Source organism: Atta colombica, unplaced genomic scaffold, assembly GCF_001594045.1.
Source record: "Atta colombica isolate Treedump-2 unplaced genomic scaffold, Acol1.0 scaffold12, whole genome shotgun sequence".
Lineage (NCBI taxonomy): Eukaryota > Metazoa > Arthropoda > Insecta > Hymenoptera > Formicidae > Atta > Atta colombica.
The window spans coordinates 7,540,616-7,551,667 of NW_017259206.1; the positions used below are offsets into that span (position 1 = coordinate 7,540,616).

The window sequence follows — 11,052 nt, forward strand, 5'->3', positions numbered from 1 at the left end:
CAAATAAATACATCAGTTTGTTAATACCCTGTGTCTTCTATTTGTCTTGCATATTACAAGATTAAACGAGTAAACAATCATTCAAAACAAATAAAAATATGTTACGGATTATCTGTAGATTTTATTAAATTTTATATAATAAAATTTATATAATAGATGATTTGAATAGTTTTTAAATAATAAAAAAATATATAAATATTTTTTAACAAATTAATTAATAATATCTATTTTTACATTATAAATACATACAATTGTACCAAACTTATAGAAGTGATTAATCCTGTTTTATGTTATCTATGTGTACTTCAAATAAATGGCAACAAAAGTTCAAGTGCCTTTTACAAATAACATGTGATTTCTAATGTGTAATGTGTTGGGAACGTGATGACGTAAACAAACTGGTCATAAAAAATATACGCTATTATTTAGAATGTTTCTGTATCATTAATCTCTACTTTAATCGAGATTTGATACAGATATGATATTATAATTGTAGAATAGCTATTCAAAATAAAAATATAATTCCTGCAAATCATAAGAGTGCGGCGAGAACGAATCTAATACGTAAGGATGTAAGTTGTAATTTATCGATCTATCGATCATGTACAATTGATTGATCCAGTACAAAGTATTCATTAGATACCTGCATTTCTTCATGTTGAAATGGATTAATGATTAACTGTTTTTACTGTTAGTCTTTGTTTTAGACTTTTTTTAAATATGATGCAACATTTGATGATATTCAATAATATTTAATGATATTTAATATTTTTTGATTTATCAAAAATACAATTAAAAGAATAAATATAAAAAAGTTACACAATAGATAATCAATCTTTATTTTGAGCTATTGTCTTAAAGGTAAGAAAAAAAAATCTTTAGAGGGATCACGTCTATGCCGAAATGTTACATAAGAAAATGTATAAGTTTGTTTTAGAAATTTGATTAGAAACTTGATAAATATAATTAATATTATAATATTGGAAACCACAGATAATCGATTAAAACTAAGTATATATTTTTTTTAGTTTCTTTTTTAGTTTCTATTTTAATTTATATTTCTTGTATTTTAATTTAAAATGATTAATTAAACTTATACTTTGTATTTATATATAGAAAAATTTTGAAGCTGAATGCAGCCCTGTTTTGCACAATTACTTGAGTTCATTATGAGATATAATTGCCTGTCAAGCTGTACGTAGAACATGAAAAAATTTAAATTTCCTCTGACTCAGCTTCAATCAGTAAAATGATAATATCGTAATTAGTGCCTTTAAGAACAAGTTTAACCTTTAAGTTTTAACATCTCATTTACTTTTATCTCAATTTTCTATCAGTGCTTTGCGGTGACGATTATCGTTATTTTATATTAATAATTGTTATTTAACTCTATCATTATCGTTATTAATATTGTTTTTATTACGGTGTTACTAATTGTGTACAAACAAAAAGTTCATTGCATTAATATTTTATCATTTCCCATAAAATATCAATTCTGAGCGAATTTCAAGCTTATGTCTCGAACGATAGTTTTTAATTTTTCTTCTAAACAACATTATATAACAGATAATAGATATCTGATTGCAGTAAATGCAGACACTGCTGGGTTTTGCTTACTCTTACTTCGTGGGAAGTAGTGCACCCAAAGAGAATTATTTATTACGTAATAGAAAAAAATAGTGTTCGCTCTAACACCTCACCAGATTTATAATGTTGCATTTAGTTAACATATGCAGCGCGCATTTATACTTTGTTATTGTTTTCCGCATTGTTTTCTCATATTTTCATATTTTTCCAATAAGTTATTCGCGTTTATATATCTAAGACTGCGTTCGAGAAATGCACTATGTGTATGTGACAAGTACATTGACGTTTACAGGTTTTAAACCTTAATTCGATTACTTTATATGATTATTTTTTTATTACTTTATATTTTTATATTCTAATTTTCATTGTACTAATTATTTTCATCAAAGTTCCTAGCGTGCTGCAAATTAGTCTTCACTTGTACGAATTTGCAATCTGAATACTGAAATTACACTGTATTGAATTATGTATTCTATACGAGTACACGGCTTTCTCCGCTGTTTTACGAAATTGTTTTTATACTAACTTAAAAGTGATTTTAAGCTGAACGTAAAGCTAAACATTTTAAAAGTGATATTGTTTGTTTTTTTGTCAAGATTATGACTCAACCAAAGATTTATGTTGTTCAAACAGAAAAAAAAAACAAATGGCAACTTTATGGTTTGTTAAACTTGTTAAACATCACAGTACTTTCAATCTTCTTTTTCATAATAGATATGTACATAGCATTCGTACAGTATGTTTCATTTATCCAATCAGAAAGTTTTGTATACTATTCTTGGTGAAAACTTTTTAGAATTCTTTATAACTTTTGAAAATTTCTATACAAATTTAAAAACTATTCTTAAAGTTCTTCTGTTTACACTGTAACCATAGTTATAAAATCTAATAAAAGCGTATATAATTATAAAATAATTTACACAAAAAGAATTACATTTTAAACTATTATTTTATTCCTTTAAGATAGAATAAAGTTTTTTTAAATAAATATTTAATTTTGTTTTGTATTATAATTAAGGTTATATTAATTAAAATCCTATACTAAAGTAGGAAATATTTTTTTCTAAAATTAATGTTTTAATTGTAGTTAAAATATATGAAGTTTTAAATATTTATATCAGGTTCAATATTTCTTAACGCATTTTTATTTCAATTTGATCACAATTTAACTGTTTTATTTTCTTCTTTGCATATTAAAAACGTTAATACGTTACGTTATATAATACTAATCTATTATATAATACTGAAAAAACTTTTAGCGGTTTTAAGGCGGTTACATTTTGCAATTGAATTTAGCGTGTTTATGATATATCTAGTAAAGTAGAAACATACATTCACAGCTTAAGCATTATGTAATGCAAATTAATTTCCGGGATTATTCGGTCAACTATATATTTTCCTTAATGAAAATGCAAAAATTATAAATTATATTACGAGTAATAAAAAATTCATTACCATATAGCAATAAATTTTAAATTTTAATAAAAGATGCAAATTATTATCTAACATAAAAATTATGTACCGTAAAAAACATTGCATTAATAGGAAATACTTTATTTAAGAATTAAACACGTTTTGCTGTGCTAAAACGATAATTTACTTAAATACAATTAAAATCTTTTATTGCAATATATTAAAACTGGTGTAGACCAAAATAATGTGACCTATTTAGGGTATATTTCAACTTGTAGAGAATCTCTGCAACAGTCTCTGGCATACATGATTTATTTCTATAGAATTAGTTTGCTTTCACATCTCGATGTGAGGATCGTAAATCTTTTGGGGTGCTTGCTTGTCTATAAAGTGTTACATTCTTCATTATATATCATGTAGGCATACAGAACTTTGCACGTTACATAACTACTTGCTCATAACAGTCTTGATATTAAACTTTCTTATATGAAAGTGCATTGATTTCGACAGAGTGCAAGTATAATTTATCATATCCTCTAATTACAAGCAATATATTTATGAATGTAATAAAGAAAAAAAATTAAGAAATAATTAGTTGAATATTAAAAAAAGAAAGGAAACATAGAGACTATAATTTAGCCAGGTGCTTCTAATATTTCTAAGAAAAGAAATGTGTAAGACACGAATAACCCAATCATGTTTGATGAAGATTATTGTAATATTATATATATGAATATTATTGTAACATTACATATTAACAAATTATAATTGTATTATTTCTCTAAATTAATAATAATGATTATACAATAATAATTATGTATACATTAAAATCTAATAAATAAATTAATAAATAAAAGCGTAACAAATAAATCAATTATTAATCAACTTACAGTTTGTAATTATAGTATTTAAATTTTAAATAAGTTTTATCAAATTTGAATATCATAATAAAATAATTAATCTGTATCATTTTGCAGTGGATGATGCTACGAGTTAAAGACGAATCAGTGACTACAAATTCAAGAAGAGGCTTTTCAATTAATTTTTTGTTTTATCTCAGTTTCGAATTTGTAATTGGCGCTATCATCTCTAGTTTCTTAGTCATCCTTAATGTCATAAAATCTCTTTTGCCAAAGCCACCAAGGAATTTGAGCGGTGATGTAGTTTTAGTATGTATATTTTTCTTTTCACTAATTTTAAATTATATATTTTATTAATTTATTAATTTATATTATATCCAATTATTACGTTTTTATAATTAAAGTTAACAATTTAAATATTAAATTGTATTATTTAAACATATTTAGTTTACATAATATATATCATTTATAAAATGTAATAAATATTTTCTGAATTAGAATTGAAACGTTAGAAGAAATAAATTCTGCATGTGATACAATTAAATGTAATAAATACCCAGATAGCAAAATGTTTGTAGTCTTCTAGCAGATTGTCAGCAAGTTCGAGCAGAAAATGACGGCAATCTGCCATCAACTGCGGCCGCATTAGGTTTGTGTTCTGTTAACATCGCCTGTCGATATAATGTGAAGGTAAATTGTTGGCAGAAACTGAGAGATCCTGCCGACATTATCTGACGCTTGCAGATTCTGATACATTTTTTCTAGCACTCTGTCAACAGTATTATGTATATCTAATTCTGTTGTTATTTTGTTGGCATAGTGTGTAGCAGACATTTAAAAAAATCTTCTATCTACAGACTTGGCTCTGGGTAGTTATCTTAAGATTTTGCATTTCCTCTCTCTATCGTGAATTAAATACAAATATAAATTTGAAACTTTTAATTTGAAATTTTTAAAACTTAATAATCTTGAAAATATAAAATAATTCTTTCTTAATGGACAAATGTTTCCTGTAATAGATTGCCGGAGTCTCGTCGATCCTCGGCGAATCTCTTGCCGAAGAATTCGCGAGGGGTGGATGTTCTGTGATCTGCATGGATAACGATTTTAGATCCGTTAAGGAGATAACTACTAGGTTAAAATTACGGTGCAATAAAGTGAAGGGAATCGGACCTAACCATAGGGAAAAAGAGCAGGAGAATGCAGGGGCCACAATGGCAGCATACGAATGTAATCTGCTGGATCGTAATGCCATACGTGAGATCGCCAAGAAGATCGAGGATGAAATCGGTGGCATCGACGTCTTAGTGACCTGTGCCGGGCAGTCTTATCAAGATATTTTCGATACAGCCACTATTACTCTCATGAGCCATTATTGGGTGAGCGTCAATTGTGTCCTTGAAGCAATCTTGTCATGTCACAAGACATTCATACATATCTTTATCATATATATCTTTTGATATTCATCTTTATAATTTATTATTGCTGTTTTTTTTTCAACTTTTAATAACTTTTAATTCTACTTGTAAGTCTTTAACTATTCTTTTTGTCCTGTAATCCGCAAATCCATTTTATTTTTTATTTAATCCGTCTAATTAATATTTTCAATTTTCGATCTCATTTTGGCATATTTTGTGTTATCATTATTTTGACTATAGGTACTTTTCGGCTAAGATCATCATGTCATCAACTACATTCCTGCACATATTTTTGACTTTATTTGTAAACTGTGATCTACAGTTTTTTTTCTTCTTTTTTTTTATTATAGACTATGTTGGCATTTTTGCCATTTATGGTACAACGCGACAGAGCATACATTGTCGGAATTACGCCAATTACATCCACCCAGGATGTATATTTGAACTCGAGGGCGGCGATCGCCGGTGAGTGTAGTCAATCATAAAAATTATTCATCAAATCGCGTGCGGTAAACAATAAATGTCATGTCGGTTAATAACGCGTGATTTATTTATATTTAGGTCTCATGGAAAGTTTGGGTCAAGAATTGAGCAATCGTAATAGTCATCTTACCTTCCTCACGATTTCACCTACAATAGCATGCAGGTGAGTTTTCTCAAAAGAAGAAAAAGAGAATAAAGAAATTTTCTCATTGTTCCTATAGTAACTAATTTCAAATCTAATTTCAAACTAATATTATATTATAGCTCGACAAGACAAGAAGAACAAGCAATAGCTAAGGAGATTGTGCAGGCAGTCAAAAGAGGCCAATGCAGCATTAGCATTAATTGGTGCTCGCAAATGATGTATCAAATAAGGTAATGAGATTGAAACTAACTAATTAAAAATTAATTCAATCAAGATTAATGATCAAGAACGATTTATAAGGTATTATTTTAGATACATTATGTAATATGAATATTTGAATATTTCAAGTAAAAATTAAATTTGAAGAAATTTGAAGAAGTAATAAATTTTTTAGCATATTGCAGCAATATATGCAATAAAAAATGGAAAAATCTTTATTTTAAACACAATTATGTAAACTGTTATAATATTCTTTTATATAATTTTTTATTTTATTATTTACATATGTTTACACGCGTTTATTTTCACTTTGCTAACATCTCAACATTTTTGCACAATTCGCACAAATCATGCAGATTTGATTTTGTGGCAATTAAATTTAATTCTTGATACAGTATACATTATTTTTAATTGACTTTTTGCGATCTTGTATTTCAGTTGTGTGATCTATAGCGCAATAACGACGGTCTCACAATGGCTTCACACGCAGGGATGTGATTATTCCTTTTAAATCCTGTTCTTGCTCACGAAGCATGAAGCATTCCAGTCGGCCACCAACACGAGTGTGGGAATTCGCATTTTCTGTTAGCGAATTTCCTCAAGGTAGACAGTAAAAACCTTTAAAAGCTATTTGAAATTTGTGTAAGCAGTATCTTCTCACGAATTATGTGAAGGGAAGAATCATTCCAAATATTCACACGGAGTCAAATTAGAATTATAAATCGTCATGTATTACAATATCTTAGTATATTATTATATTGCTCAAAGACGATTTTCGTAGTTTTTAAGAAAATAGATTTTTAAGAAAATAGATTTTCTGTTAATAAAAATTCAAAAATTTGTTTTTACCTTTTTTTTTATCCTTCTCATCAAATATATAAAATATTTAATTATTAATTAAGTACTATATTTGATTCTATCTAATACTATATTTGAAGTACTATATTTGAATCTATCTCTTACAAAAATATTACTAAATTTTATGTTCGCAAATTAAAAATTACGTCTTAATAATTTTAATAAGTTTAGTATACATTTATTACATACTTCTTTGTATATTTTTTATATTTTTCATAAATTATACAATTTCTTTTACAAAACACAAAATATGTCATAGTTATAGTTGTTAAAAAAATTAGTAAAGTAAATTTTTGTACATATATTATAATTTTATTGCTTATTTGATCTTGTTAAAAATTATTTTAACTTTTATTCATTTTTACTAATTGCCATAAAGTCATAACTTATTGGCCCATAAAAAAGCTTGACATTGAATTGGGTAACAAAACATCATAATGACCGCTTTCAGAACATCCGGTGAATAGGAGTCTCGCGGTTTCATAGTTGATGTTCACGCGGTTATGGAAGACCAACTTAAGCTCATATCTGCCAGGAAGTTCACGATAAATCGAAAGATTCATGCGATGAAGTTTTGTGGCTACCGTGCATTCCAGCTCGCTGGCAAATGTGCCTATTAGACTCATGTAATCGTAGTACTCTTGGCAATCCGAAATGTTCCATTCAGCTATCACGAATGGACCGTACTCGCGCCAATTGTCCTTAATATGCTGCACAACCTATCAAATGATCCATAGCTGTTATACATGTCATATATCAATTACCGCCTGTGTTATTATCAAGTTGAAATCATAAAAATATTTATAGGGTAGCAATATTTGGCATTCTACGCGTTTTAATTAATTAATCTTTGTCTCCTATCACGAAATGATTCTATTTTTAATTTCGTTGCAATCAATCTATAATATTTGTGATATTTCACATGTAGCGAATTTCATATTTATCTAGTTACATACAATATTTACAGTTAAATTACAATGACTGACCATAGCTCGGAGCGATTGATGCTCTTCCTCGTTTCGCCACAAAATATAGCTGATCGCTCTAAACATGCAATTCCCATCTCCATATATTTTCCGCACGCGAAACGTGCCCTCGTTACACCTTAATAGAGCCGTATCTTTGAGGAATCCAAAGTATACATATTATTGATCACAAATTTAATATTAAATGCACAATAATCAGATTTTTAAAAATACAAATATTTTTGTAAAAATAAATTTCGGAATCAAGTAGCCATGTTTATTGTTAAATATGATGTTCATGGTACTTGATAAATTACCTTTTTTAAATGCTTGAAATCGTCTACTTTTACACTTTCTGCAAATAGATCTTGTAGTTCGCGTTGAAATTTTTGTGTTGGAAACCCAGCAGATTTGCCATGCAGAATCACGTTTGCTTGTCTGAGTTTTCGAAAATTTACTAATTTTGGAATCTCCTCGATCGAAGAAATATTTTGTTTCTTCGAGATTCTGTCCTTTTTCATTCTCGAGTAATGTACAGCGGTGATCGCAATCTTCTGAAAATTACCTTTATAATCCATTATATAATTACTCTTTATATATAATTTTTTTTTGAAAAAATAAGAGAGACATGATGTCTTTAATTAAAATTATCTATAATATTATAAAATTATCTATAATATCTATAAAATCGAGAATCATTATCCTTTTTCGGAAAGATAAATAAAAATTATGAGAAATGTATCTTCTACATGTAATTACAAAAACAATTACTATGCTTTTATAATAATTCTTCTATTATTTAACATTAAGCAAATAATCTTTTTATAATCTTTTAATAATTTTAAAATATGTTCTTACCGTTTTTGAAGATATGTGTGCAGAAGTAAAACTGCGAGAAACACGGAAGACAAAGAATTTTTAATAGTTTTGATAATCTTGACGTTAGAATATTAGAAGCTTAATTTAGCTTCAAAGATAAAACGACCTCATAAATAACAATTATTAATTATTCGCGAGTTTTCAAAATATAACAATTTCTACATTGTGTTATAACAAATAATAATTATGCAAATTCTTTTAAAGTAAATTAGATACAATGTGTACACATGTTTTAGACATTTCATAGCTTGAACATAACAATTTATGATTATCGATTATCGAATATATCTGTTCGTTCAATTACATTTCCTGGAACTTTCTGTACGCAAACGAATAATTTTAATCAAGTTTTGGAAAAAGAAAGAATGAAAAGAAATAAAATATTAAAAATATTGAAAACAAATAAATTTAAAAAATACAGTTTTTAATAAATTTTATAACTAAATATAACTAAATATATTTATAACTAAATATATTTAAGTTCGTGTGTGACAAAAATAACAAATAGTTTATAAAAAATTAAATTAAATTAATTATTGCCAATTAGGAAGAGCTATTTTTTGCTCTTTTTTCTTAAAAATAATTTAGATATTTAATTGTAATTAATAAATTTCTGTTGAAGTGTTTATGTAGAAACAGTCTATATAAAATTAATATAAAATTAATAATACTTGAATGATATTTCGAATCCAATTATTACTTAATGAATATCAAATTGTACTTGAATATTCATTTTTCTGAAATAAAACAAGTATTTGAGTATTCGAATATTACTTGGTGAGTGCAAAAACATTTTAGTGAATGGGTATTTAGATATTTGGATCAATTATATCTAATCATATCATTAATTTTACTTTGGACATATTCTTTTCTCATTGGCGGGAAAATTCGTATTTATAGTTTGGCAGACCTGCTCACAGCATTATCGCAGCAGTATCGATACATACAGTACGATTTCGACCTACACTTACAAATTTATAACCGTTATTATTTTTTATTTTTTTTTAATAAAAATTTTCACATTACTGGATTAGAATTTTAATTTTCTGCATTCAAACCTAGTATTTTTTGTTTTTAAGAACGTTGTATATTTATATTTATCTCTAATCGAATAGAATCGAATAGAGGTGCATAGCTTGGCCTCGACAAAGCAACACGTTATTTTGTCCAGCTGCCACGATGTTGAGGGAGGGGAGGTAAATTTCTTACACGTGCCGCGGTGGTGGCAGTCGTTCACCAACCGTGACAAAACGAGCGTGCTCCAGGCTCCGGTTGCCTGGCTACGCCTAACTACGAGCTACGAGCGCATGGTGCATGCCACTTGCTGCGGTCGTAGATTCGCACCAGTTCGCACACAGTGATACCGTCATACCGCGCGGTAGGGAGCGTAGAACAAGTGTTTCAGTTGCTCTGCGAGCAACAAACAGGGGAAAAGCAAAAGATGGCGATGGTGCATTGAAACGTGCCACAGTAGTGATGCAGTGCGAGCGAGTGCTGTCGTTATTTGCTCCGATCGTACCGCGCGAGATCGCTCGTTGAGCGGAGCGCGGTCAAATGACATGGGAATTTGCAGCAGAAGGCATTTTCTACTGACAATATGCAGCTTGCAACTAGTGAGTGCATATTAATCCGGATGTGTACGCCAACTTTTGATTCGACTGTAACGTCTGGCTATGATTATTCCTACATACGTATTGTATATGACTTTATCTGTACAGATCGAGTCACATGTCTTTTTTTTTTCTTCCGGATTCCTCGATTGTGATACGATGTATTAGTCACACATTATTCTGTGAGCGACGCGCACTTAAACAGCGTCCATTAAGAGAGTCGAAGAAGAGCCGTTACCACATTTTTCTTATCAATTCACGGATATTGTTTTATCGTATCGACCTGCGCGGTTTATCTCGCGCGGTTTATCTCGAGGAATTTCTCTAAAAGGGATTTTTATATTGCGATTTCATTATGTCATTTGATAGTTGCATAGCTCCTATAATATTGGATCAATCGTATTTAGATGCATTTTTTAAATGTATTCTACTACTATTGTACTATGCTACGAGTGACTTGCTTTTTGTGTCAGAAGTATAAGAAAGTAATTGCAATAAAGACTAATGAACGTTTAGATTTCTTTTTTAGAATGTCAGAAGACTTTCTCTGTTGGAATGTTATAATATCAAATTTTAATATATATTGATTTTAAATATAAAAAAATCCGATATATA

General features: G+C 28.3%; 3 protein-coding genes across 5 annotated transcripts in view; 2 read left to right on the forward strand and 1 right to left on the reverse strand.

Annotated features, from left to right (window-relative positions):
* The window catches only part of LOC108694338 (epidermal retinol dehydrogenase 2-like), a 7,851-nt gene extending 884 nt beyond the window's left edge, over positions 1–6,967 (forward strand). For both annotated transcript variants that reach the window (XM_018203762.1, XM_018203761.1), the window contains exons 2-7: positions 3,978–4,169; positions 4,880–5,239; positions 5,629–5,743; positions 5,840–5,924; positions 6,026–6,136; positions 6,564–6,967. In XM_018203762.1, the coding sequence (XP_018059251.1) occupies positions 3,981–4,169; positions 4,880–5,239; positions 5,629–5,743; positions 5,840–5,924; positions 6,026–6,136; positions 6,564–6,636 (933 nt within the window). In that variant the 5' untranslated portion in view covers positions 3,978–3,980 and the 3' untranslated portion in view covers positions 6,637–6,967. The remainder of the gene's footprint in view (positions 1–3,977; positions 4,170–4,879; positions 5,240–5,628; positions 5,744–5,839; positions 5,925–6,025; positions 6,137–6,563) is intronic.
* Positions 6,968–7,369: 402 nt separating this feature from the next.
* LOC108694246 lies at positions 7,370–8,469 on the reverse strand. The gene is made up of 3 exons (XM_018203610.1): positions 8,301–8,469; positions 7,970–8,103; positions 7,370–7,702 (listed from the first exon to the last, which is right to left on the reverse strand). The coding sequence occupies exons 1-3, from the start codon at positions 8,467–8,469 to the stop codon at positions 7,370–7,372; spliced, it is 636 nt and encodes a 211-aa protein (XP_018059099.1).
* Positions 8,470–10,063: 1,594 nt separating this feature from the next.
* The window catches only part of LOC108694282, an 8,321-nt gene continuing 7,332 nt past the window's right edge, over positions 10,064–11,052 (forward strand). For both annotated transcript variants that reach the window (XM_018203670.1, XM_018203669.1), the window contains exon 1: positions 10,064–10,440. In XM_018203670.1, the coding sequence (XP_018059159.1) occupies positions 10,387–10,440 (54 nt within the window). In that variant the 5' untranslated portion in view covers positions 10,064–10,386. The remainder of the gene's footprint in view (positions 10,441–11,052) is intronic.